Source organism: Lingula anatina, chromosome 2, assembly GCF_051362555.1.
Source record: "Lingula anatina isolate TDL-2025a chromosome 2, LinAna3.0, whole genome shotgun sequence".
Lineage (NCBI taxonomy): Eukaryota > Metazoa > Brachiopoda > Lingulata > Lingulida > Lingulidae > Lingula > Lingula anatina.
Genome location: NC_141768.1, coordinates 46,648,289 through 46,675,180, shown reverse-complemented (window position 1 = coordinate 46,675,180; position 26,892 = coordinate 46,648,289). Strand labels below are relative to the sequence as shown.

At 39.6% G+C, this 26,892-nt stretch overlaps 2 protein-coding genes across 3 annotated transcripts in view; one reads left to right on the top strand and one right to left on the bottom strand.

Moving 5' to 3' along the window:
- Positions 1-233: 233 nt before the first annotated feature.
- Positions 234-13,608, bottom strand: LOC106155692 (importin subunit beta-1-like). Of its 2 annotated transcripts, XM_087004628.1 has the most exons (23): positions 13,421-13,608; positions 13,199-13,257; positions 10,900-11,082; positions 10,360-10,560; positions 10,043-10,119; positions 9,768-9,843; positions 9,343-9,492; positions 8,613-8,723; positions 8,234-8,335; positions 7,744-7,915; positions 7,088-7,332; positions 6,691-6,821; positions 6,135-6,210; positions 5,811-5,882; positions 5,492-5,563; positions 4,928-5,075; positions 4,421-4,503; positions 4,027-4,134; positions 3,549-3,692; positions 3,168-3,273; positions 2,759-2,873; positions 2,245-2,406; positions 234-1,911 (listed from the first exon to the last, which is right to left on the bottom strand). In XM_087004628.1, coding segments are annotated over exons 1-23 (2,634 nt in total). In that variant the 5' UTR covers positions 13,461-13,608; the 3' UTR covers positions 234-1,910. The 2 variants fall into 2 exon arrangements, with proteins under 2 accessions (XP_086860754.1, XP_086860753.1); XM_087004627.1 differs by lacking the exon at positions 234-1,911 and having other exon boundaries at positions 2,241-2,406.
- A 1,959-nt stretch (positions 13,609-15,567) lies between these two features.
- Positions 15,568-26,892, top strand: part of LOC106167705 (uncharacterized) — an 18,486-nt gene continuing 7,161 nt past the window's right edge. Inside the window, exons 1-3 of the mRNA XM_087004398.1 lie at positions 15,568-15,877; positions 18,908-26,273; positions 26,781-26,884. Of these exons, the coding sequence (XP_086860524.1) occupies positions 19,076-26,273; positions 26,781-26,884 (7,302 nt within the window). The 5' untranslated portion in view covers positions 15,568-15,877; positions 18,908-19,075. The remainder of the gene's footprint in view (positions 15,878-18,907; positions 26,274-26,780; positions 26,885-26,892) is intronic.

The window sequence follows — 26,892 nt, the reverse complement described above, 5'->3', positions numbered from 1 at the left end:
CACTTTAAGGATAGCATTGTTTTTCATGTTACACTGCAATTTGAAGCCAGTGTTATTTGACAATGTTGTGAACATATTACCTTAATATGAAAATAAGTGCAGTATGTCTGTCAATTGTAAAATATCAATAAATATGATGCACTTTCAAACTAATAACAAGAAAATTGCTATTTATGGTGGCTACGGTCTCGGGGGGGGGGGGGGGGGGGGGAAATGCATAAACTGCCAAAGCATTCAAGAGAATCAAACTGCTTTAATCCATGCCAGTCATGGAGAGAGGAAATGACAATCTTTATGCCAACTTAAATATTCTCCAAGTTTGTGACAAGTTTTACTGAAGATCAAGCAAGATTTTTGGTAGCCTCACCTGCATAACAAGCGATTTACAGTATTTTACACAAAAAGAGAATAAAGAGATGTAAGTGTATCAAGTTCAAGATAGGTTCATTTAATATACTACAGTCCCATCCATTAGGAAACCTATACATAACATACACATAACATAAACATAAAGTAAACTTATACATTTGACAGAACAGATGATCGTACCAAGTTACACTAACAACATTCTCACATGTTCTATGAAGAATGGGGGACATTCATGCATTCACTCATCAATGGGTACAGATCCGTATGATCTCTATAGCCCTGTGACCACTGTGGGGGGGATGCGGGAGGAAATAATACCATGGAACTAGTCACCTCTCTACTGAGACAACCAATGGAAATCCTGCAAGATGTTCTAAAGAGAGGCTGTCAGCACAAGACTACAAAACCTGCAGAGAAACTGCATGTAGTGGGGCAAAAAAAAAAAACAACCTTGGATATATTCTTTCCCATGCTGCAGTTGCTTGTCCGAGTCATCTCTGATCCTACTTCTCTAAATCCAATGAAATCTTGCCCAATTTCATGCTATGTTATAAGAACCACTGGGCTATCTCGGACGATTCCTACGATTCTGTGACCAGTGGACGAGGTGGCCATTAACCATTATTACGAAGAGGTAGCAGTATCTGTGAAGCAGAATGAGCTTATCTTGCCATAAGTTTTTCTGAGATAAATTTCTTTTGGCACTAGTCATATATCTGAATATGACACACCGTTTTGGATTTTGGATTTAAGACGGCAAAAAGTCATGTGTTGTTTAATTATATAGAGGCAAATGTTGCCCAAATACTTCCAGCCATGGGTGGAATTTTATATGCTAACCAAACTCTAGGCGCACTTTCAGGTCCATTGGTCAGAATAAAATATTTGGACATGATACATGATCAGAGTATCCCCTTAATCCTCCCAAACCAAAGATCTCAATTCAATATTATCATTATTTGTTTGATAAAACTGTCACAAGAACTACCCAGGGTCTACTAGGCAGCACACTCGACTGATTACAAAGTTCAATGATATCATTCACCTCCACTTCTCCACAGTGAGATTCTCAATATTATATGTTGAACAGAATCCTCAGACAGAGAGACTACCACCACTCTCTCTGCATACAGCGTGATCGATCACTCTCATTCATTCACTCACAGATGATGCTTCTGGTTGAAAACTCATAACAAGTTTTTTAAAAACTGTTATTACGATGACGTCATACCCAGGTCCGTGTGTATTAGAGTCTGGCATGATAACAATCAGCATCCAGTATGTTCCATCACCTCGGCTCTGGTGCTGGAGGTAAGGGTGGGTTTTAATGTTATATAACCATATGTGCCCTCTTTTATTTCCAGGACAAATGAAGCAGCAGCAGCAGACTGCTTGTCTTGTCTTGTCAACTCTCATCATGATCAGAATGATGTATGAGGCACCATGCATACACTCACGCACACACCTCGCATTCGTTGAGCCACGAAACTCCTCTCTCCTTGGGCTCATCTTCAGTTTGTCCAATGCATCAAATGTTGTTCTCTGAAAATCAAACATTTTTCTTTTAAACCAGTACTGTATGCAATAACCTATCGGCATTTATTGTAAAACAGAAAACACTTTTTGTCAAGTTTTCAGAAACAGACTGTAAACTAGGCAACTAGAAAATTTCAAATTACATGACTCACAGCTAGATCATTCATGCCATCAAACACACAAATGACATGCCTATAAGCTAATGATTAACCCGACTAATCAAAAAAAAAAAAAAAATCTTATTTCTTCAAACTCATCACCTAGAGATTAACCACTATTTCTTAACCTCAATATTTCATAAGTCACCGTAAAGTGCTCCACATGAAGTAAAGGACTTACCAAGACGATGTATTTTTGAGTTTTCGTATTTCCTTTGTGGCCCAGGTGGACAGAGCCTTGGTTTTGTTGGTCTTGGACCTGCGCCCCTTGGTCAGCAGGTTGGTGATGGCACCCTTGTCCACCAGAGGTAGGATGGCCTCACCATAGGCACAAACCAGATCACTGGAACAGAACACAGCAATTAGGAACTCCCATCTATGAAATGGCTCAAATGAGCATTTTTCATATCAAGTTACCAACATTCCTCCAAATATAATCTTAAAGCTGTTCACTGGCCCTTGGCATTTATCAAAAGGATGTATGAACAACAGGACGCCCAAGAAGACCAAGCACATGCCAAAAGTAACAATCACCTGAAGTTACCACTGACAGCTCTTGCTATTCAAGTTTAGTAATGCCATAACACTGAATGTACAAATAAAACACAATAACATAACCCAAGAATATCAATAAATGGTGTATTTGTTCATCATCATCATGCATGTTCTAAATATTTGTAATTCTGTGTATTTACCCGACCAATCCACTGCTGGCTGCAATGTTGCCGTCAGTGTGGTCTTCATCTTGGAATATGTGCTCTATGAAGGAGATCATGTGAGGCACGTGTGGCTGAACTAAATTCACATCAGCTGGAACAGAATTTTTAATAATACATTCAAAGATATTTCAACCACTGAATCTGTAAAAAGATTTTCTCACACTGTTAACCTAAATGCTCAAATTTTTCTAAATAAATTTAAATTTCTTGGTTGAAGTGGAAACAAAGGCTTTATGTAAATTCTGGTTTTTGTCTTAATGTATTGAAGACACCTGCTATGCAGTTTTTATAAATAACAGTCAACTACAATTCATTGTTAAACTGGCATGTAAGTGTGCCACACTGTCCTCTTACCGCTGAACCACAGGTTCTAAGAGAAACTTACGATTAGGCTGTTCTCCGTCACCCTTCAACCCCTGTACTATTCCAGTGTAGGCCTCCAGACATCCCTCTCTCAGCTCATTCAGATAGTCTATCATGTCATAGTCAGTCTAAAAATATACACACACAATGCAGAGATGGCATTTGGCATTTCTTACACAGTACAAAGGGGGTTGGACTCCCAAGCCTTAAATACGATGTCTTGAGTTGAACGATTATTCTGACATTTTTTCCATTTTACAAAGACTGCACTTAAAATGATACATGCACCAAGTTACTGCATATCATCCCGAACGTGCCCATAAAGTGTAGCAAACATGATGAGCTTTGGTGAGCCTTTCAGTGAAAACAAAATCGGGAGGAGACATGGTCTGTGCTTTTTTACCTTGTCTACTTGTGCTTCCGAGGCCTGTTTCAGTGTGCCAAGAGCCACATCCAGGTACTTCTTGAACTCGGGACCAATGGCGAGAGCTATGTCCCCAAACACGGACAATATCTGAGGCTTCACGGACCTATGAACACTTGTATCCTGTAGGAAAACCAGAGAACAAAGTTAGCATGTATCTATGAACACTTGTATCCTGTAAGAAAACCAGAGAACAAAGTTAGCATGTATCTATGAACACTTGTGTCCCGTGGGGAAACCAGAGAACAAAGTTAGCATGTATCTATGAACACTTGTGTCCCGTGGGGAAACCAGAGAACAAAGTTACCTTTATTATCATATCTTGTTATTTACAGAGGCACTTTCTTTTTAGATTACTTGAAACATGGCTTATTTAGATAGTTCACATTAGACATGGGGTCAGAGTTAATGTTGCAGATTACCAAAACCAGTTAATGAAACACCCAGAACCTCTTACCCCTAAGTTCTCCAGTAGCACAGTCATCAGTTCATCGCAATATGCCAGGACATTGTTTCCTAAAGCTCTGCATATATCTCCTGTCAGACCAACAGCTGCCAGACACACCTACAAGGAACAGAGAAAGAGAACTGTCAAACACCATCAAATACGTGCAGGAAGCTCCTGTACACCCTGTAAGTTGAATAACCTTTATTTTCCAACCACATTTCCAATATATAATGATCGTCCAGTTTTTCAAAAGTCATTTATCCTTTCCTTTTGAAAAAAATTCTTATAAAGACATATTGCCATGCTCATGTACATTATTCATGGAAAGAAAGACTACCCAATACTTTACAAAGAATTATATATTTGTAACTTAAATAGATACTAGAATAGAAATAGCTCTTACTTGATATTCTGCATGGTTTTTCAGAGCTACCAGTAAGTACGGCTTAAATGCATCCATATATTTGATGAACTGTTCTCCTAAGACTGAAATAAATACATAAATTGATGAATTAATCAATACCATAAATAAGATATGAAGGACTTGAATAAACAGGGGCATGACTGTCAAAACAACGAAAAAGCATCTCAGTAGTATCAGCTGTATCAACAACCATTACAAATTGGGATTGAAAGGATTTGTTTGACCAAATCACCTTTACTTCAAGAAGCTGTTACACAAGAAAACCTTTTATATCAATAACTGGCTTTTTTCCAAGTCACAAGAGCAAGATGAAAGTACTAGATTAACGAGATGAAAGTACTAGATTAACTTAAGACTCATGTTAACATCATATCACAATGACCACTCTAAGTAATCATGTCAAAACATGAAGAGACACCCTTAGAGAGCACGCTATAGTTTTAGTACAACCCGAGTCCACACCCAATATGACCCTGATCCCCTCACCTTCCACCAGAGTGGACATGGCCAGAAGCACATCCTCCTGTACACCGCCTGCCCTGCCTGAGGAGTTCTGTAACATCTGTAGCAGGGCTGTCATGATGGGGTCCGAGATGTGGGGGGCGTCCTCTGGTGTCACCTTCCTCAGGACGCTCTGGGGAGGAGAAAGATATGATTATATACTTTGTACAGTTAAGACTTTTTGTGGTAGAGTTTGGATACACATTTCATCATCTTACACAATTCAGTCATAATGAAAACCCAAAATTCTCAAGTCTCTCAGAGATGCAGAATAAAAGGTCAGTGTGATGTGAAGATGTTGTCTGTAAAAGAAGAATCCTCTTGAAGCTTCGGCACGATCTGGGGGAAAAACAAATAAAGGTAAACCTGTCCCTCAAAAAACGCCATTAAAGGCCTCCTTCAAAAATTATGTTAAAATCCAGCTTCTTTTCACTTTCTTTTCAAGATAAACGGACAAAAAAGCCCCATCCTTAACGTGTACTTGACATTTGGATTCTGCATTAACAGAATGCACTTAACCTTACCAATATGCTGGATTTTTATAATTACCTGGAGTGTGGCACACAGCAGGGACTGCAGATCATTATACTGGACACGGTCATTACTGGACGTGATGTGGCCCTGGAATATGGACAACGCTCTTGCAATCACACAGATAATGTGTGCAAATAGACCTATAGATCAACTTCTATTTATAGAATATTCTGACATGATTTTGGGTTGTAAAAAAAAAAGTAGAAAGAAATGGCTTGATTGCCTTATGACCAGATTTCCTTTTTAAAATGATTAAGAAAGCCAGAATATTACTCCCTTTTTTTAAATTTTAATGTGGAATATTTACAGCATCAGCTCAATGATTTTTACTCACTTCCATTTGTAAGACTCTCTGCAACCTTTCCAATATCACCAATGTCGTCTTCTGAACTGTGACATAACAATCCTAAAGATAAAAAGAAACTTATTTCAACAGTGCAATTTACAAAAACTACTCCATGTCCATACGCAGTCACATTAACAGACCTTTGAGCTCATCAATAAATAAATCAGGATCAAGAATAACTATCAAGGAGCAATCAGTTGTATACAAGAATATTATGAAGAAGTCCTATTGAAAATTAAATGCACTAGATGAATTAATTAATCAATATTCATTTCAGAATAACAGAACAGTACATTTAATTTAATTCTATACCTTTGGACTATTTTTCACCATTTCCATCAAAGCCTCATATGCTGCACTTCTCAGATTGTGCTGGCTGCCATCATTTCTGTTGAAGACATTTAAATACATGTTTAAAATAAGACAAAAATAAACACTGTTCTAAATAACCATACAAAGATAACTTTCTTCTATCTCTACCATGGCTGGATAAAAAGAAATTAGCCAAATAGCTGAACAGATTTAGCCTGATCAAAACTGACCTTCATAACTGATCAATTTTATGTACAGTACAACATCTTTACACTTGTCTCTATCTAGTAGACAAGAGTTAGCTCAGAACACCAAGATAAACTTTCTTATTCACCTGATGATACTTAAAAAGTTCATTTCCATTAACTGACTTAATGTGTATGAAAAACTTTTATATCAACATCATTTTTGATAGGTAGGCCTTGGAATCTTCTGGCCCAAAACACAAACTGTGAGTGAACAAATTACAAAGTTTTACAGACCCCACTTCAACGAAAATCTTGTCATAGGGCCAGAAGCTAACATCTGACTTAACTGACTCTGTGCTCTGCCCTACCTGTCTGTGGTTTCTAGAAGCCTCTGTATGATGGCCTCAAAGTACTCAGACAGTGGGTAGGTATCTGGCTCCTCAGCGTCATCTGGGATTTCCACAGACTCATAGGCAGCTTCAGCAAGACTGGAGAATGCCTGGGGGAAAAAAGAAATAATTTTATGTGTTATATTTATCGAAGAACCAAAGAAAAAAAATCCACAAATATATTATCTTTTTTTCTGAAATACAATGGGCAAACATTTTATATAATTCAATCAAGCAGGCAAAAGAAAATTGTTCTTCAAGTACACATCTTAAGCAAACCAGTAAAACCTCTTTCTTTTTCTCAAATTTTATCCTTTCATTCTTTTAAAACATGCCACAGCCAGCAGATGCTATTCCATCACATCTTGATGCTTACCCAACAGACATTAGAGGCCACCCTGGGCTCAGACTGGAGACCTTCCACGAGAGCTTGCAGCAGTGGTTTCAGTACCACTTCATTGACCACGGCGTCAGGTAGCAATTCACACACACGCCCCACCGTCCAGGCTGCAGTATCTCGTACCACAACACTGGGATCTTTAAGAAGGTTGATCAACATTGGCATTGCTTGTTCTACAATAGGTTTCAGGTTCTGAGGATCTGGGCCTTCCAAAATTGAGCCTAAACAGAAAAAAATGTTTAAATACATCATCCTTTTCTGAGTAAAAAATTAAAATATATATCCATAATATTAAAAAAGAATAGAATGAAGCACAATCTATAACATTTAATTTGCTTACATATGCTAAAACATTTCAATGAAGCCTTACAAAAAATTGACGAAATGCAAGTAATCTTGTTGCAGTAGCTTATTTTTGTAATGAGTAGGCCACTTCACTGAAAACAGTTAACACCAATAGGCACTAGCCATAGGCAATTGCCCACCTACAGGCACTGGGCTCGAGTTTAAATATTATATTTCCTATAACCCAAATCCACTTTAAGCTGGTGATTGCCTGCAGGTTTTTTAGCCTCAAATGCTTTTGGTACAGACTGTAAAAATAACCTTATAACAGACTGTGTGAGACTTACCAAAGGCCATAACTGCAGCATCTCTAAACCTCCAGTCTGGACTCTGGATGTTGTCTTTAACAAAGGGGAGGACCAGAGGGACCACGTCGTCCTCACAACACGTCGCCATTAACATCAGACAGACTCCTGCTGCTTTACATGGGTTCCAGTCGTCATCGTCATCAAACTCTTCCTGGAAGACAAAAAAAAAGTCCATTCTTAAAATCTGCCATCTTCTATACCAGCTCATATTCTTTTAGATTGAAATACTATGCACACCTTTCACCTAGAGAACATGAAAGGACTTATAGTTTATGTTTCAAAGTGGATGATAAGAAGGATATCTACTAGTGAAAATATTCATATTTGTGTCACTACCACTTGAAACCTATTTTTCCCTAATAATTGACTAAGGATAATTTCTTATATACATCTTTTACTGGCAATATAAGCTGGTATTATCACAAACCAGCTTTGAATCAATCTGCCTGAATGACCAGCATCAAATTACCTGTTTTGTGAGGACCTGGGTTAGGATGGGAATTAAATACTGAAGGGCGCCTTTTGCATAAAACCTACTGGTCCTTTCTGGGGGTCGGCCCTGCTCAGCAGCCTGAAAATATTGGACATCTTAGAGGCAATGACTCTTTAATATCACCAGCTCAGATATAATTAGATGAAAATAATGAATACCATATAAAATACTAGAATGCATTACTTTTTAGCCTCATTATTTTTATCGTTATTAGCATTATTACATAAAAGCCAAATTCAAGCGTCTATTTTATTACAGCATACCAAATAGTTAAGTGTATTATCAGAAAATATGAAGTTACAATATCATCAAATAAAGTTTGAAAAGATTTTATTTGTAACTCTGATTTCCTTACTTCTGAAGCCTCTATGGCCAAATCTACTTCTTCATCACAAACACTGGACCAGAACTCTATACCCTGCAGAGATACCTCGTCCACATCGCTCTTCATGGCTTCCATGGTGATCTGAGAGAAAGGCAGAAAAACTGTGGAGTAGATTTTATAGATTATTTCCCAATCAAACTCACAACTGAACGATCTTTAATCCGATAATAAAAATAATATAACATAAGAAGTCATCAACTAAAGGTATCCTGTTCTAAATGAGCATGTGGTAGTAAAGACAATTTAGTTGCAAGCAAGGATTTGGCCAGCCAGCCATCCAGCTCTCATTTGGAAGGCCTCTGTTTGAGATCTTTCAACTAGACAGCTTCTAAAAATTCTCATTAGCCTCCCCCCTCTCCAATTGCTGGTAGATTTACAATATACCTACAGCAAATAAGGCTGGCCCCATATAGTGCTCCATACACTGGTAGTAGATTACAATATACTTACAGCAAATAAGGCTGGCCCCATATATAGTGCTCCATACACTGGTAGTAGATTACAATATACTTACAGCAAATAAGGCTGGCCCCATATAGTGCTCCATATACTGGTAGTAGATTACAATATACTTACAGCAAATAAGGCTGGTCCCATATAGTGCTCCATACACTGGTAGTAGATTACAATATACTTACAACAAATAAGGCTGGTCCCATATAGTGCTCCATATACTGGTAGTAGATTACAAAACACTTACAGCAAATAAGGCTGGCCCCATATAGTGCTCCATATATTGATAGTAGAGGGACATAATCTTGACCAGGCACTGCAGGGCGGCGACCTTGACCTGTGTGTCCACCGACTGAGTGGCCTCGCAGACTACTTGCATGATGAAGTGACGCTCTTGCTAATATGAAATAGTATTAAAGTAAATATATATACATTTTCCATAAACAATATCGTGTAATATTGAACCATTTTAATTTCTTTAAAGTACTGTCAAATCAGAGCCTTCAACAAACATTTTTTGAGTGACACAAAGATATCTTACTAGTAAGTTAATCTCTAACATCACTACTTTAACCTATAAATATAACTTGTCGAGATTAATAGAAATACAACTATATAACTACAACGTAACTGTTGCATCTTCAGAATAAAAAAAATTGCTGATTGTCTTACCTCCTTGTCAAAGTTTGCTTTTGTGAATTCTAACGAATTAAGTAATGCATTTGTTGCTGCTAGCCTAACATGGTTGCTACAATAATAAAGTGTTTAAGAATTTGACTTAATTTCACGAAATAAAGAAAATGCAAGACATTTAAAGAGTCAAAATTCAACTGATGTCTAAAATCGTTTTTCAATTACAAAATCATCTTTTACAATAGCACATTTCCCCACAATATTTTTAAAAAGAAATGAAAAATCTTTTTAAATTAAGCTGTCATTTATCTTACCTTGGTTCATCCTTCTTCATGCCATGAACTATAGCTGTGAGGATTTCATTAGACTGTGATTGAAGTATTTCTGGGTCCTAATAAAAGGAAAATGCAAGAACATAATTCAAAAGTGGCTCAATATAAAAAAATGAGTAAGCAATTCAGCATGATGGTGGCAAAGAACAGCATTAACTTCCTTGTAAAAATAAATAAATAAATAAATAAATAAATAAATAAATAAATAAATAAATACAGCAATAAATAAAGAATTACCAGTATGTATTCTCTACCTAAACACTTTCATCTAATCTCTAACTTGAGATAACAGAACTCACAATGTCTTGACATATATAACCAATAGCCTCCAAAGTGGACTCCTTCATCATCTCTGTGCTGGTGGCATTGGTCACATTCTGGACCAGCACAGCCATCAGGTCTGGCCACTGACCATTGGGCAGCTCAGTACAGGCCACGTAGGCCACACATTGAGCTGCTGAGCTGGGCCGGGTCTGCTCAGTGCCTAGTGTCTCTAATATCTGAGGGAGAAAGAACATCAAGAGGGCTCTGATGAGGTGTTCTGATTGATAATCTTACAGTATTTAATCTTTTTAAAGATGCAATCATATTGTGTCACTTCTATAGGTTGAGAAAAACATGAATGCCATTACAATATTTAATATATTACACAAAAAAGTGATGTGCTTTTATCTGCAAAAAAAATGACCAAAGTTCTACACAAGATTTCTTTGCAAGAAAGTGTTAATATCAGAATTGAACTCCATTATGATAAGGCAGCACGGGCTGGGTTCCTCAATTTCACAATGACTGAGTTAATGTACAACTGGAATAGCAACACACCAAATGAATACACTAACATTTTTCTTGACATAAGTCCTGACTTCCTCTGGAAAAGCCAGCCATCTTGTTTGGTACTCTAATTTCACAGCTGCATCCTTGGAGTAGAGGGCATTTTTCAACTGCAACCCAGCTTGCATTCTGGCCACGGGGCTGTTCCCGCCATGTTTTAAAATATCGGACAGCTGCCGTAAAAGCTCAGGCTGAAATTATAATAAATAATAAGAAAATTACAATTTAGCAAAAATTAACATACTTGGCTGAATAAATTAGATATGTATTTTTTAGGGGGGGGGGGGGTCAAAAGCATTAAATTTCTTTATATTAAGAACTAGTACATTTTTCAAAATTTGGGAGTCTCTTTTCACACTGAGAAGGATACTTAAACAATAAAATCTAAACTGTTTACTTCGTCTGATCCTTAAATATAATAACCAAGGACGAGACTGCCCTTTACTGAAAAAGAAAATTTTGCATGGGGTTCAGAACCTCCTCTAGGCCAATGATATTTTTGGCTCCCAAAATGTTGGAAATAAGGTGACAGTCAGCAAAATATCATCCCTGATTATTACACATCAGCAAATTTTATTGATTCCATTCTATAAGTTAAGTTAGCAATAATTGGGCATGTCTAGCATATATAATCATCAGGATATTGTCAATCTCTAAAAGTGAATGATACAGTTTCCCTTAAGTATTCCGAATTACATGCAGTGTTTCCCCTGGCTTTCAAGCTCTGCGAGGTGGTAGGCAGTCCGCGATCCCAGCAATACTAGGGGGGTCCGGGGGCATGCCCCCCCGTAAAATTTTTTAAATCGAGGTGCAATTTGGTGCATTTTAGGGTATTTAGAACTGATTTTTTTTACATTTTATGTGGCACTGAATTGTCTTGTTTTAGATGTTTTGAGGAGTAAATTCAGTAATGACATAACAAAGGTTTGGACAAAATTTATTTTCCAGTCTGTGCATTCACTCAGTTTAGTCCTTTTCAGTTTATAGAACATACTCTTTCAAAAAAAAAAAAAAAGTTAATACTTTCAAAAAAAAAAAAAAAAAAAAAGTTAACTACTTTAATACTTACAAGAAACGAGAAAAAGGGCTTACTACATTGAATCATTTTTAATGACCAAAAAGTAGATAAAATATGTTGTTTTTACCGTTTTCACATTCTTGTGAAAGTAACTGGTCAATTGACTTTGCGTGCGGGAGCGCTTCATCCTAATATAAAACTGCCGCAAAAGTTCTCTCTCTTGTCGTTCAGCGCAAAGCGACTCCCGCTACTAGTTATACGTAGTTTGAGATGTAACTTATAATCAACAACTTCAAACACCGTAAAATGAATGCTTCGGAATTAAAGAGATGAAAATCACACTTATCATCAATTTTAGTTCTTCGTTTATTCATTTATATGGTTCTATTCAGTCATGGAAATTCATATTCAATGCATAGGTTTCCACGCGAAATACTGACGTGACCCAGTTTTACAACGCTACTGCTTTCACAAAACTCACCCGTAAATCAATAGAAAATCTTCTCCAAGTTTATAAAATCAACGAAGTCCACTTTATTTGCTCCTTTTTATCAGTGAATATTCGTAAACTATAAAAACAAACAACAGGCGGTCTGGATTTCGGAACATGAAGTGATAGAGGAAGTGTATTCTTGACACGTGATTAAATGGTGTCAAGAACAGTTGCCTCGTTTCGCTCTGTTTCTTATACTTCAAATAAGGCACAGAACTGCGAGAACGAGGCACTCACAGGGAGATAGTAACTGCTGGTTATTTTAGGCATACGCGCATGCGTCTTTCCGTTACTACTAAATCAAGTGCTCAGAAGCATGGGATTACGTATGTAAACAGAAAATGCCATATTTGCTTAGAAATAAATATAATTTTCAGTTAACATGAGTGAAAATATACTTTGTTGTTCCATATAGTCCAGCGAGGCGGTGCTTTTGACAAATTTCAGCGAGGCGCTTGCAAATATCATCGAGGCGGGCGCCTCGCTCATTTAAGTGCAGGGGAAACACCGACATGAAAAGTTTTTGCCTCCAATTAAGTCAACAACCAAACGCTGCAGGAAGGAGGGACTTTCCCATTAGGTTCTCTCAAATACTCTCAAGACACAAAAAAGAACTAAAAGCTGTATGTCAACTTTAGCATTGTGATTTAAACAAATATATTAAGTTTATGAAAATACAAGTGTAAGTGACAATATTTGGAAAATAGCTGTGATTTCATTAAAATGAAAGTATATTTCATGTGCCCCTCATTTGGTAGGTTTAAAGACAGGTACATTTAGTCTAGAAAATACTTACTAGATTTTGTCCTGCTGCTTGTTCTAGGTACTTTTGAGCCTCCTGCAGTTCATTCTGATCTATAAAATAAATACAAGCTAGCTTTACATACTACCCAAACAGTGGCGTGCAAAGCCACTTAACCCATCTGCCACGAGAAGAGTGGACGAAGAATTTTCATTTGGAAGTGAGCTCTTAGGGATAACACATTACTCAACATACAATACATCAGAGATATTTTACCTGGAGAGACGGTCTTCTCAAGTATAGTGATCAGGTCCATCTTCTCTCCTCTAAAGCGGTTCGCGACCCCCAAGGATTTATGGACTGGCTAAATCAATACAAAGAAATTATTTTCATCAACTTTTCCTCTGCCCACGGCCCAACATGTGGAGGTCGCGAATGAATATGGTATGACTTCTAGCCTTAGCCCTAAAAAAGCTAAGCGTTGATTGGCTGAGCGGTGAAAATCCGGCCATTGATAAAGTCGCTTTTATTTTGCTGTGAACTAGATTTTGCAAATTGCTGAACCTTTTTTGAATAACAGGGTTTTTCAATTAGGATACTGGAAGAAAAGTGTCATATGGCATAGGAAGAAAAAACAATATAAGTATGGAAGAAAGAATGTCTTAAAATATGCTATGATGCTTCTGATCTGCTGTCGTGCTGCGGTTTTTGAAAGCCGGTGCCACACTTTCGCGCCAAGAGAGATTGCGATAGTTGTGAAATCAAAATTGCTGCTGAAGTCAACGCAACCCTGATTTTTTTACTAGTGTAAAATCTGGTAAAAGTCATTCTTGAAGCTTAAATTAGACATTAATAAATGGAAACAGGTTTGCAGATCGTAATTTTCTCTACTAGTATGGATAGGATATAAAAGTTTGTAACCTTTGCGAAAATGGGATGGCTGAAATTTGCAAGAGAATTAATAATTATTAAATAATCAATTTATTTAATAAATTAATTTTATTTATTTTCTCTATCTATAGGTCTTATAAATAAAGCTCACTGTGTGCCTTTAACATTGAACTAGCAAATATTTTTTTTTTATAAATTCGTGAAGTAATTTTCTATTAGCATTTTCATTGTGTTTATTCATTTCATCATTCATTGTCTTTTCAATCATTCGATTATTAACTAATATTATCATTTATTTATTTATTTATTTATTTATTTATTTATTTATTTATTTATTTTATTTTATTTTATTTATTATCATCTGAATACCAGGACATGGCTGCAATGGAAAGTTTGTAAGGTAAAGGAACCTCAAAGGTGCATGTTTAAGGTTTAACTTTTTAATTCGCTAAGACAATTTAAACTTTAAAATGAATTTCTGGAAAGAATTTTCTTTATTGATAGCTATAATAAATGTCACAAGACTGTCCCAACAGTTTTTAAAGGAATTAGCCTAAAAATAAATACCTTTGGTTCTAAGGTGAAGCAGGTGATTTGGGAAATGTATCAACACAAACTGATAAGGAACTTAGCTTCTAAAGAAAACCAAGGTGATAGAATAAAACCGAGTTGAACAACACGATGTTTTTTTCCCAGATAAGCAGTGAAAGCATATGCTAGGGCAAACAAAGCAATTTGTCTTACTCCACACGCAATAACATCGGCCCTGTGTACCGGCTAAGGTCAGCAGCTGGAATGAAGGAAAGTACCGGTAACTTATTCATCAACTAGGGTCAAGGAATTATTTCTACTGTGGGAACCTCATAAAGCTCAAACCACTCCCCTCTTATGACTACCGGGTACATTCGGATGTTTTACATAACATATTGTTTGATCACATGCCTGTGTTGGGAGGGGGGGGGGGGGGGGGGGGGGGGGGCAAAAGGGGCTGTCCAACGATATTCCGAAGGTTCAATAGTCCGAAGGTTCATTGGTCCGAATGTTCACTATACAACCTTCGGACCAATGGACCCTTGATTAAAAAATCGATGAAAGTGTTACCACTTTTCGGACCAATGAACCTACGGACCAATGATGTCCCACGACCCGCTCTTTTCAATAGCGAATTGGCGAATTCAAAACTTCAGCTGATTTCTCTTTGAAAAGACATATAGGACATACGTTTGAGCCAACAAATATGTACTCAGTTTTGCAAAACACCCGAAAAAGCACTATTTACGAAGACAACTGAAGGGGGGGTGATACCCATACCCCTTATCTGCCTGTGAGGTAATACGTGGTTTATAACATGTCTGTTGTCAGAGCATGGCGCGGTATTGAACGACAAATATCCGTGTTGACACTGCATATCTTTATGTCAATTCTTCTCCAAAGGAAATGAGACAAGACCGAGACAAGAGCGTGGTTTTCTTTGAAATCATGAATTACGCCAATAAACACGGCCCAGCCCATTTCAGATAAATTACGTGGGTTATCAGTTCACCAATATATCTGGAGGTGTAATACTGAAAGTAAGCTCTGGTTTAACGGATTAGTTTATCAGAATGGACCACACATGATATCGGTATGACACATACAGTACCTAGGTGACAGGGGAGTGAATCAGTTGACAGAGGAAATATCACAGCGTTTGAATCAGGTTCATTTTTGTGCACTGAGCCCTCGGGCTACAGCATTTAAGGGTGACTCTAACAAAAATTGTTAAAAAGAAAAAAGGAATCTGGAATAGGCCATCAGTGGTCCTATACTCAAAAAAGGATTAACGAAGGCTAAACTCGAAACGTAAGTTAAAGTTGTTCCATTTCATTCTTTCAATCAATTATGAAAATTATTTTATTTCACAATTCCCTTATTGTTATTATCATTATATTATTATTATTAACATTCGTTCCCATCTTGTGTAACTGCTGTTGCTTGCTTCATTAAGGGATTACATACAATATATAACTGACCGACGTCTAAACTTAACTCCTTTGCTTGCTCAAAATGATTTTCGTGTTAAAGCACAACAATTAATTAAAGGTGGAAAGGCAACATATTGACGCCAAATACTACACATAACGCATCAACGTAACTATATACATGTATATTCAATATTAACTTCACTTTAATGCCTCATTCTAAAAATATATCCACTGAATTTCATAAAGATCTTGCGTTTCTATAAGCCACAATGAGTGAGCTTGAATTTTCACATTTCTTTGGTAGCGATTGATTTTTTGAAATTACGTTTAAAACAATTTATAGCTATAGAATGGTTATCAATAACTGGGCTCTTTTGTCTTGTTTGTCCCTTAAACTTTAGAGTTAAAGAAGTCAAACAGCTTTAAAAGTTTACGCCACCTTTATGACTTATGTGTGTTATTACCATAAAATGGAACATTTAATCAAAAACAAACTTCAGTACTATGGATCAAAACAGTCAATAATCTAAAACGATCTTTCGCAATGATAAACAATTTTGCGCGAATTGTGTGTAGTCAAAACTGAACATTCACGAGAAAAATATAAACTATTACCACATTTATGTCTCACTAAGAATAGGATGGGAAGATTTTATTGTAAAATCTTAGTCTATAAGTTAGGAAAAGAAAAACAGCGTAATAGGAATATTCTTACAAAGGTAGAACACTTCTGGTGAAAATTTTGCTTGTAATTTCATATCATTCATCTCATAATTTTCTGGTCGTGTGTTTCATAAAGATGAACATTTCTGGGAAACTATGTAGGGTTGAAAGGCGGGTCAAGTCCTTACATGGAATATATATGAGATACACTTAGGTCTAAGTTCTGGGAAAAACGTATTTGCCTGAAAACTGCGGACATTTCCTCAGAAAAAAAACGGACTTTCATTACATCAAAATAGTAACCTCCTTGCATGCGTATTTTAAACTTTTAGTTTGCAGCAATATTGTTGCAGTATTGTTGTAATATTGCTGCAAACTTTTTATTTTGCTAAGGGTGTGTTTTTTATATGTATATGCAGACACCACAGGTGTCCGAATTTATTTTGATCAGTGTGTCTGTCCGGCTAGTCGCAGATGCTGTCCGAAACATCTGTTCACCCCATTATTGCCTGAACGTATTTTACTTAAAAGTTTTGAGTGACTTTATTTGGTTAAAAAAAGTTTCCTTTCTTAAAATCAGCATAATAAATTTGTAATGCTAAGTGACTATGTTTAGGGAAAAAGGGCAGTTCCATTTTGAAAGTCATCGCAAACGGATTATTTGTACAAAAGTTGTTTTTTAACTTTCTAATAGTTATTGTTGCAATGTTTTTTCAGTTTGGTGTCTGTATGTTTAATTTGTTTCCAAAGATTTTAAACAGAAATATTTTCTGAAAAAAAAAACATAAATTCATTTTATATATCCTCATATCATGAGGTGTAAGACTGAAAATCTGTGCCCAATATACTCGGCGGGTAGCTCTACTAGTGTAGAAGACCAGGAAGTCGTGGATTTGTCTTCCACGTCCATGTTTAAAACTGTGAAACTGGGTCCTGCTGTCTTCTGGCATAGAATGCGGTATATAGAGGAAGAGACAGGGGGTAAACACCTGGTCGTACGGTAGTGCTTAAGATAATTTTAGTAATCCAATTTATTCCCATGGTTATTTTTTATAATAACTCGGGAGTGCCACGTATATAACTTTTAGTTTAATTTAAAAGATTTTTTAACATAATACTATTTTCTGAAAAAAAAACCTTCATTTTATATATCCTCATATCATGAGGTTTAAAACTGAATATCAATGCCCAATACATATACTAGGCGGGTAGCTCTACTAGTGTAGAAGACCAGGAAGTCGTGGATTTGTTTTTCCACGATCATGTATAAGACTGTGAAACTGGGTCCTGCTGTCTCCTGGCATAGAAGGCGGTATATAGAGGAAGAGACAGGGGGTAAACACCTAGTCGTACGGTAGTGCTAAAAGTAATTTTTAATAATCCAATTTATTCCCATGGTTATCTTTAATAATAACTCGTGAGTGCCACGTACATGTGTGTCACTGCTTGGTTATCTGCTCCCCTGAGAGGTGAGGTCGTTGCAGTATTGGACAGAAAAAAAACAGACAGTCTGTAAAGTCGACTGATATCGTTTACCGATGCTATCTGGCTAAAAAAAGCTAAAGGCATTACCTTTATTTATCGATATATCCATTGATTGGCATTATCATGTAGGTTAGATAAAATAGGCATATATGTACAATGGTCGCATTACACACAGACCGCCCTTTACAACAACATCTGTGGTCCCCTTGTTACCTGTAAACTACGTAGATTGATATCTAAGATAATCATAATGGGACCCTTATATACATCTTTTTTGTGTTTTCTGAGACTATAATTTAAAACTACCCTTTTACTTAAAAAAAAGAAAAAGGACAACGAATATTTTACAGTGCCATATTTGTAGTAACTTTGTAAGGAAAAAGAATGGAATATATGCGTCGTTTGAATTATGCAGTATGATTGGTTGGCAGCAGTTGTCAGGGGCTGTGAATGCAACCCCAGCTGTATTCAGATCATGTTTCGTTAGGAAGATAACTAAACCCAGTTAATACCCTGTGATATCTTTGTAGATACCTCGGCTTGGATTTGTGCTCTTTGTTTATAATCATGTCATTTTCGAAATATATATTCGATCGTACGTGTGGAATTCTTTTTTCATACGTGACATAAAGTAAATATTATCATACAGCCATTCTATGAAAAAATCTATGAAAAAAAAACAAATTGATAAGTTAAAATTTTTTTCATCCAAATTTCTATGCTGATCTTATTACACTTCCATTTTTATGTGTCTTTTCAGGTTAAAATGAGTCACACAGCCTTAATTACCGCTGCTTTCATTTGTATAACATCAACGAGTACCATAGTATCAACACAATCATCATTTTCATCAACTATCGCACCGTCTGTTGCAACAAGTACCCAAACAAAGCCAGCGCCATCTGTAACGTCAGCACAAACAAATTTTATGAACACAGCAAAACCAACGTCAAATAACAAAACATTAGAGACAACTGGCACAGCGCAAAGGGTGTCTTCTTCAGCAGCAACTGCTACAGATGCAAAGAACAGCGCATCACCAGAGACAACAACGTCTACCCTAGCGTCTACTACAGCAGCAGAGGCGACTACCACGGCACAAGAAACAACTACTTCTAGCGCAACGACTACTACAGTAGCAGAGACGACTAGCTCATCACCAGAGACAACAACGTCTACTACAGCGTCTACTTCAGCAGCAGAGACGACTAGCTCATCACCAGAGGCAACAGCGTCTACTTCTACAGAAGCGTCTGAGAAAGCAGCAGAGACAACTAGCACAGCACAAGATACAACAACTTCTACCGCAATGACTACAACAGCAGCAGAGACGACTTCCACAGCACAAGATACAACTTCTTCTAGCGCAACGACTACTACAGTAGCAGAGACGACTAGCTCATTACCAGAGACAACAACGTCTACTACATGGTCTACTACAGCAGCAGAGACGACAAGCTCATCACCAGAGACAACAACGTCTACTACAGCGTCAACTACAGCAGCAGAGACGACTAGTTCATCACCAGAGACTATTTCTACTGCAACGACTACTACAGATGCAGAAACGACTACCGCAGCACAAGATACAACAACGTCTACCGCAACGACTACTACAGTAGTAGAGACGACTAGCTCATCACCAGAGACAACTTCGGCTCCTGCAGCATCTACTACAGTAGCAGAAACGACTACCACAGCACAAGATACAACAACTTCTACCGCAACGACTACTACAGTAGTAGAGACAACTAGCTCATCACCAGACATTACTTCTACTGCAGCGTTTGAGAAAGCAGCAGAGACGACTAGCACAGCACAAGATACAACTTCTTCTACCGCAACGACTACTACAGTAGCAGAGACGACTAGCTCATCACCAGAGACAACAACGTCTACTACAGCGTCTACTACAGCAGCAGAGACGACTAGCTCATCACCAGAGGCAACAGCGTCTTCTTCTACAGAAGCGTCTGAGAAAGCAGCAGAGACAACTAGCACAGCACAAGATACAACAACTTCTACCGCAACGACTACAACAGCAGCAGAGACGACTTCCACAGCACAAGATACAACAACTTCTACCGCAACGACTACTACAGTAGCAGAGACGACTAGCTCATCACCAGAGACAACAACGTCTACTACAGCGTCTACTACAGCAGCAGAGACGACTAGCTCATCACCAGAAGCAACAGCGTCTACTTCTACAGAAGCGTCTGAGAAAGCAGCAGAGACAACTAGCACAGCACAAGATACAACAACTTCTACCGCAACGACTACAACAGCAGCAGAGACGACTTCCACAGCACAAGATACAACTTCTTCTACCGCAACGACTACTACAGAAGCAGAGACGACTAGCTCATCACCAGAGACAACAACGTCTACTACAGCGTCTACTACAGCAGCAGAGACGACTAGTTCATCACCAGAGACTATTTCTACCGCAACGACTACTACAGCAGCAAAGACGACTACCACAGCACAAGATACTTCTACCGCAACGACTACTACAGAAGCAGAGACGACTAGCTCATCACCAGAGACAACGTCTACTACAGCGACAACTACAGCAGCAGAGACGTCTAGCTCATCACCAGAAACAACAACGTCTACTACAGCGTCCACTACAGCAGCAGAGACGACTACCACAGCACCAGATACAACTTCTACTGCAACGACTACTACAGCAGCAGAGACGACTAGCTCATCACCAGACATTCCTTCTACTACAGCGTCTGAGAAAGCAACAGAGACGACTAGCAAAGCACAAGATACAACTTCTTCTAGTGCAACGACTACTACAGTAGCAGAGACGACTAGCTCATCACCAGAGACAACAACGTCTACTACAGCGTCTACTTCAGCAGCAGAGACGACTAGCTCATCACCAGAGGCAACAGCGTCTACTTCTACAGAAGCGTCTGAGAAAGCAGCAGAGACGACTAGCACACCACAAGATACAACAACTTCTACTGCAACGACTACAACAGCAGCAGAGACGACTTCCACAGCACAAGATACAACAACTTCTACCGCAACGACTACAACAGCAGCAGAGACGACTTCCACAGCACAAGATACAACAACTTCTACCGCAACGACTACAACAGCAGCAGAGACGACTTCCACAGCACAAGATACAACTTCTTCTAGCGCAACGACTACTACAGTAGCAGAGACGACTAGCTCATCGCCAGAGACAACAACGTCTACTACAGCGTCTACTACAGCAGCAGAGACGACTAGTTCATCACCACAGACTATTTCTACCGCAACGACTACTACAGCAGCAGAGACGACTAGCTCATCACCAGAGACAACTTCGGCTCCTGCAGCATCTACTACAGTAGCAGAAACGACTACCACAGCACAAGATACAACAACTTCTACTACAGCGTCTACTACAGCAGCAGAGACGACAAGCTCATCACCAGAGGCAACAGCGTCTACTTCTACAGAAGCGTCTGAGAAAGCAGCAGAGACGACTAGCACAGCACAAGATACAACTTCTTCTACCGCAACGACTACTACAGTAGCAGAGACGACTAGCTCATCACCAGAGACAACAACGTCTACTACAGCGTCTACTACAGCAGCAGAGACGACTAGCTCATCACCAGAGACAACGACTACTACAGCGTCTACTACAGCAGCAGAGACGACAAGCTCATCACCAGAGGCAACAGCGTCTTCTTCTACAGAAGCGTCTGAGACAGCAGCAGAGACAACTAGCACAGCACAAGATACAACAACTTCTACCGCAACGACTACAACAGCAGCAGAGACGACTTCCACAGCACAAGATACAACTTCTTCTAGCGCAACGACTACTACAGTAGCAGAGACGACTAGCTCATCGCCAGAGACAACAACGTCTACTACAGCGTCTACTACAGCAGCAGAGACGACTAGTTCATCACCACAGACTATTTCTACCGCAACGACTACTACAGCAGCAGAGACGACTAGCTCATCACCAGAGACAACTTCGGCTCCTGCAGCATCTACTACAGTAGCAGAAACGACTACCACAGCACAAGATACAACAACTTCTACTACAGCGTCTACTACAGCAGCAGAGACGACAAGCTCATCACCAGAGGCAACAGCGTCTACTTCTACAGAAGCGTCTGAGAAAGCAGCAGAGACGACTAGCACACCACAAGATACAACAACTTCTACTGCAACGACTACAACAGCAGCAGAGACGACTTCCACAGCACAAGATACAACAACTTCTACCGCAACGACTACAACAGCAGCAGAGACGACTTCCACAGCACAAGATACAACAACTTCTACCGCAACGACTACAACAGCAGCAGAGACGACTTCCACAGCACAAGATACAACTTCTTCTAGCGCAACGACTACTACAGTAGCAGAGACGACTAGCTCATCGCCAGAGACAACAACGTCTACTACAGCGTCTACTACAGCAGCAGAGACGACTAGTTCATCACCACAGACTATTTCTACCGCAACGACTACTACAGCAGCAGAGACGACTAGCTCATCACCAGAGACAACTTCGGCTCCTGCAGCATCTACTACAGTAGCAGAAACGACTACCACAGCACAAGATACAACAACTTCTACTACAGCGTCTACTACAGCAGCAGAGACGACAAGCTCATCACCAGAGGCAACAGCGTCTACTTCTACAGAAGCGTCTGAGAAAGCAGCAGAGACGACTAGCACAGCACAAGATACAACTTCTTCTACCGCAACGACTACTACAGTAGCAGAGACGACTAGCTCATCACCAGAGACAACAACGTCTACTACAGCGTCTACTACAGCAGCAGAGACGACTAGCTCATCACCAGAGACAACAACGACTACTACAGCGTCTACTACAGCAGCAGAGACGACAAGCTCATCACCAGAGGCAACAGCGTCTTCTTCTACAGAAGCGTCTGAGAAAGCAGCAGAGACAACTAGCACAGCACAAGATACAACAACTTCTACCGCAACGACTACAACAGCAGCAGAGACGACTTCCACAGCACAAGATACAACTTCTTCTAGCGCAACGACTACTACAGTAGCAGAGACGACTAGCTCATCGCCAGAGACAACAACGTCTACTACAGCGTCTACTACAGCAGCAGAGACGACTAGTTCATCACCACAGACTATTTCTACCGCAACGACTACTACAGCAGCAGAGACGACTAGCTCATCACCAGAGACAACTTCGGCTCCTGCAGCATCTACTACAGTAGCAGAAACGACTACCACAGCACAAGATACAACAACTTCTACTACAGCGTCTACTACAGCAGCAGAGACGACAAGCTCATCACCAGAGGCAACAGCGTCTACTTCTACAGAAGCGTCTGAGAAAGCAGCAGAGACGACTAGCACAGCACAAGATACAACTTCTTCTACCGCAACGACTACTACAGTAGCAGAGACGACTAGCTCATCACCAGAGACAACAACGTCTACTACAGCGTCTACTACAGCAGCAGAGACGACTAGCTCATCACCAGAGACAACAACGACTACTACAGCGTCTACTACAGCAGCAGAGACGACTAGCTCATCACCAGAGACAACAACGTCTACTACAGCGTCTACTACACCAGCAGAGACGACTAGTTCATTACCAGAGACTACTTCTACTGCAACGACTACTACAGTAGCAGAAACGACTAGCTCATCACCAGAAAAAACAGCGTCTACTCCTACAGAAGCGTCTGAGATAACAGCAGAGACGACTAGCACAGCACAAGATACAACAACTTCTACCGCAACGACTACTACAGTAGCAGAGACGACTAGCTCATCACCAGAGACAACAACGTCTACAACAGCGTCTACTACAGCAGCAGAGACGACTAGTTCATTACCAGAGGCAACAGCGTCTACTGCAGCGTCTACTACAGCAGCAGAGACGACTACCACAGCACAAGATACAACAACTTCAACCGCAACGACTTATACAGCAGCAGAGACGACTAGCTCATCACCAGAAGAAACAGCGTCTACTTCTACAGAAGCGTCTGAGAAAGCAGCAGAGACGACTAGCTCATCACCAGAGACAACTACGGCTCCTGCAACATCTACTACAGTAGCAGAAACGACTACCACAGCACAAGATACAACAACTTCTACCGCAACGACTACTTCAGTAGTAGAGACGACTAGCTCATCACCAGAAGAAACAGCGTCTACTTCTACAGAAGCGTCTGAGAAGGCAGCAGAGACGACTAGCACAGCACAAGATTCAACAACTTCTACCGCAATGACTACTACAGCAGCAGAGACGACTAGCTCATCACCAGAGGCAACAACGACTACTACAGCGTCTACTACAGCAGCAGAGACGACTAGCTCATCACCAGAGACAACAACGTCTACTACAGCGTCTACTACACCAGCAGAGACGACTAGTTCATTACCAGAGACTACTTCTACTGCAACGACTACTACAGTAGCAGAAACGACTAGCTCATCACCAGAAAAAACAGCGTCTACTCCTACAGAAGCGTCTGAGATAACAGCAGAGACGACTAGCACAGCACAAGATACAACAACTTCTACCGCAACGACTACTACAGTAGCAGAGACGACTAGCTCATCACCAGAGACAACAACGTCTACAACAGCGTCTACTACAGCAGCAGAGACAACTAGTTCATTACCAAAGGCAACAGCGTCTACTGCAGCGTCTACTACAGCAGCAGAGACGACTACCACAGCACAAGATACAACAACTTCAACCGCAACGACTAATACAGCAGCAGAGACGACTAGCTCATCACCAGAAGAAACAGCGTCTACTTCTACAGAAGCGTCTGAGAAGGCAGCAGAGACGACTAGCACAGCACAAGATACAACAACTTCTACCGCAATGACTACTACAGCAGCAGAGACGACTAGCTCATCACCAGAGACAACAACGTCTACAACAGCGTCTACTACAGCAGCAGAAAAGACTAGTTCATTACCAGAGACTACTTCTACTGCAACGACTACTACAGCAGCAGGAACGACTAGCTCATCACCAGAAGAAACAGCGTCTACTTCTACAGAAGCGTCTGAGAAGGCAGTAGAGACGACTAGTACAGCACAAGATACAACAACTTCTACAGCAACGACTACTACAGCAGCAGAGACGACTAGCTCATCACCAGAGACAACTACGACTCCTGCAGCATCTACTACAGCAGCAGAAACGACTGCCACAGCACAAGATACAACAACTTCTACTGCAACGACTACTACAGCAGCAGAGACGACTAGCTCATTACCAGAGGCAACAGCATCTACTGCAGCGTCTACTACAGCAGCAGAGACGACTACCACAGCACAAGATACAACAACTTCTACAGCAACGACTACTACAGCAGCAGAGACGACTAGCTCATTACCAGAGGCAACAGCATCTACTGCAGCGTCTACTACAGCAGCAGAGACGACTACCACAGCACAAGATACAATTACTTCTACTGCAACGACTACTACACTGGTAGAGACGACTAGCTCATCACCAGAGACAACAACGTCTACTACAGCGTCTACTACAGCAGCAGAGACGACTACCACAGCACAAGATACTTCTACCGCAACGACTACTACAGAAGCAGAGACGACTACCACAGCACAAGAGACATCGACTTCTACAGCATCGACTACTACAGTAACAGAGACGACTAGCTCATCACCAGAGACAACTACTTCTACTGCAACGACTACTATAGTAGTAGAAACGACTACCACAGCACAAGATACAACTTCTACAGCAGCGTCTACTACAGCAGCAGAGACGACTAGCGCATCACCATCGACAACTGCTACTACCGCAGCGTCAACTACAGCAGCAGAGACGGCATCCCCAGAGAGAACAACAAGTATTTCTTCAGTACCGTCACTGCAGTCTACTGAAGCTAAACAGACCACTTATACAGCACCGTCTAACACAGAGACAACGACCTCTACAATGTCAGTAATTGACATTACTACCACACAAGCAATGAGGAATAGAACAACTACAATTTCGGAGATGACTAGTGTAGTAACAGAGCCAACGTCAAAAGTGACGAGTACTAAACCACCAGCTACAGTGACACCAACGCCATTCCCGCCACCCAAACCGCCAGTGATCAAAGGTTTGTGTTTTTCATTCACTTTTTTTTTATTAAATGGGGAATAGGACACTTGGTATAGATCCAATTGTTTTGAACATAGGCAGTCTTTGATGAAATATTGGAAGCCTGCGTCTTTACTTTGCATTGTGTTATTTTAGGGATAATAACTCTTCGTTTCGGCCAAAAAATGAATTTTCCTGGAGTAAACAACAATTTTCCCATACTTACCAATGGTTAATGAATCCATTTTTACATTCAAAGTTAGTCCCTGGTTTTTTTTCTAAGAAATTTGGTTTTTTGTTAAAATCTCTTAAGAGATTATAACAGAGTATAGCCATCAGTGGAGGTCACGTGGTCTAAAGACAAGTTCAGATGTCAGAATAATAGCTATAACTACCGTTTTTGTGGTAAAACAGAATATATTTTATTTCTATGAGTTATTCACAATGTTTTTATTGTGAAATATGATCTCATACGAAGAGTTATTATCCCTTTAGGTAAACAGTAAAACGCGGAGTTTAATTTCAGATTTAGATATACAAATTAGCGTGACTTTTCCTGTGAAGATTCCAAACTGTAAGGTGTCACTCCGTGAAAACGAAGACGAAGTTGAAAAGCAACTAGAAAGACAGGTGTGTTA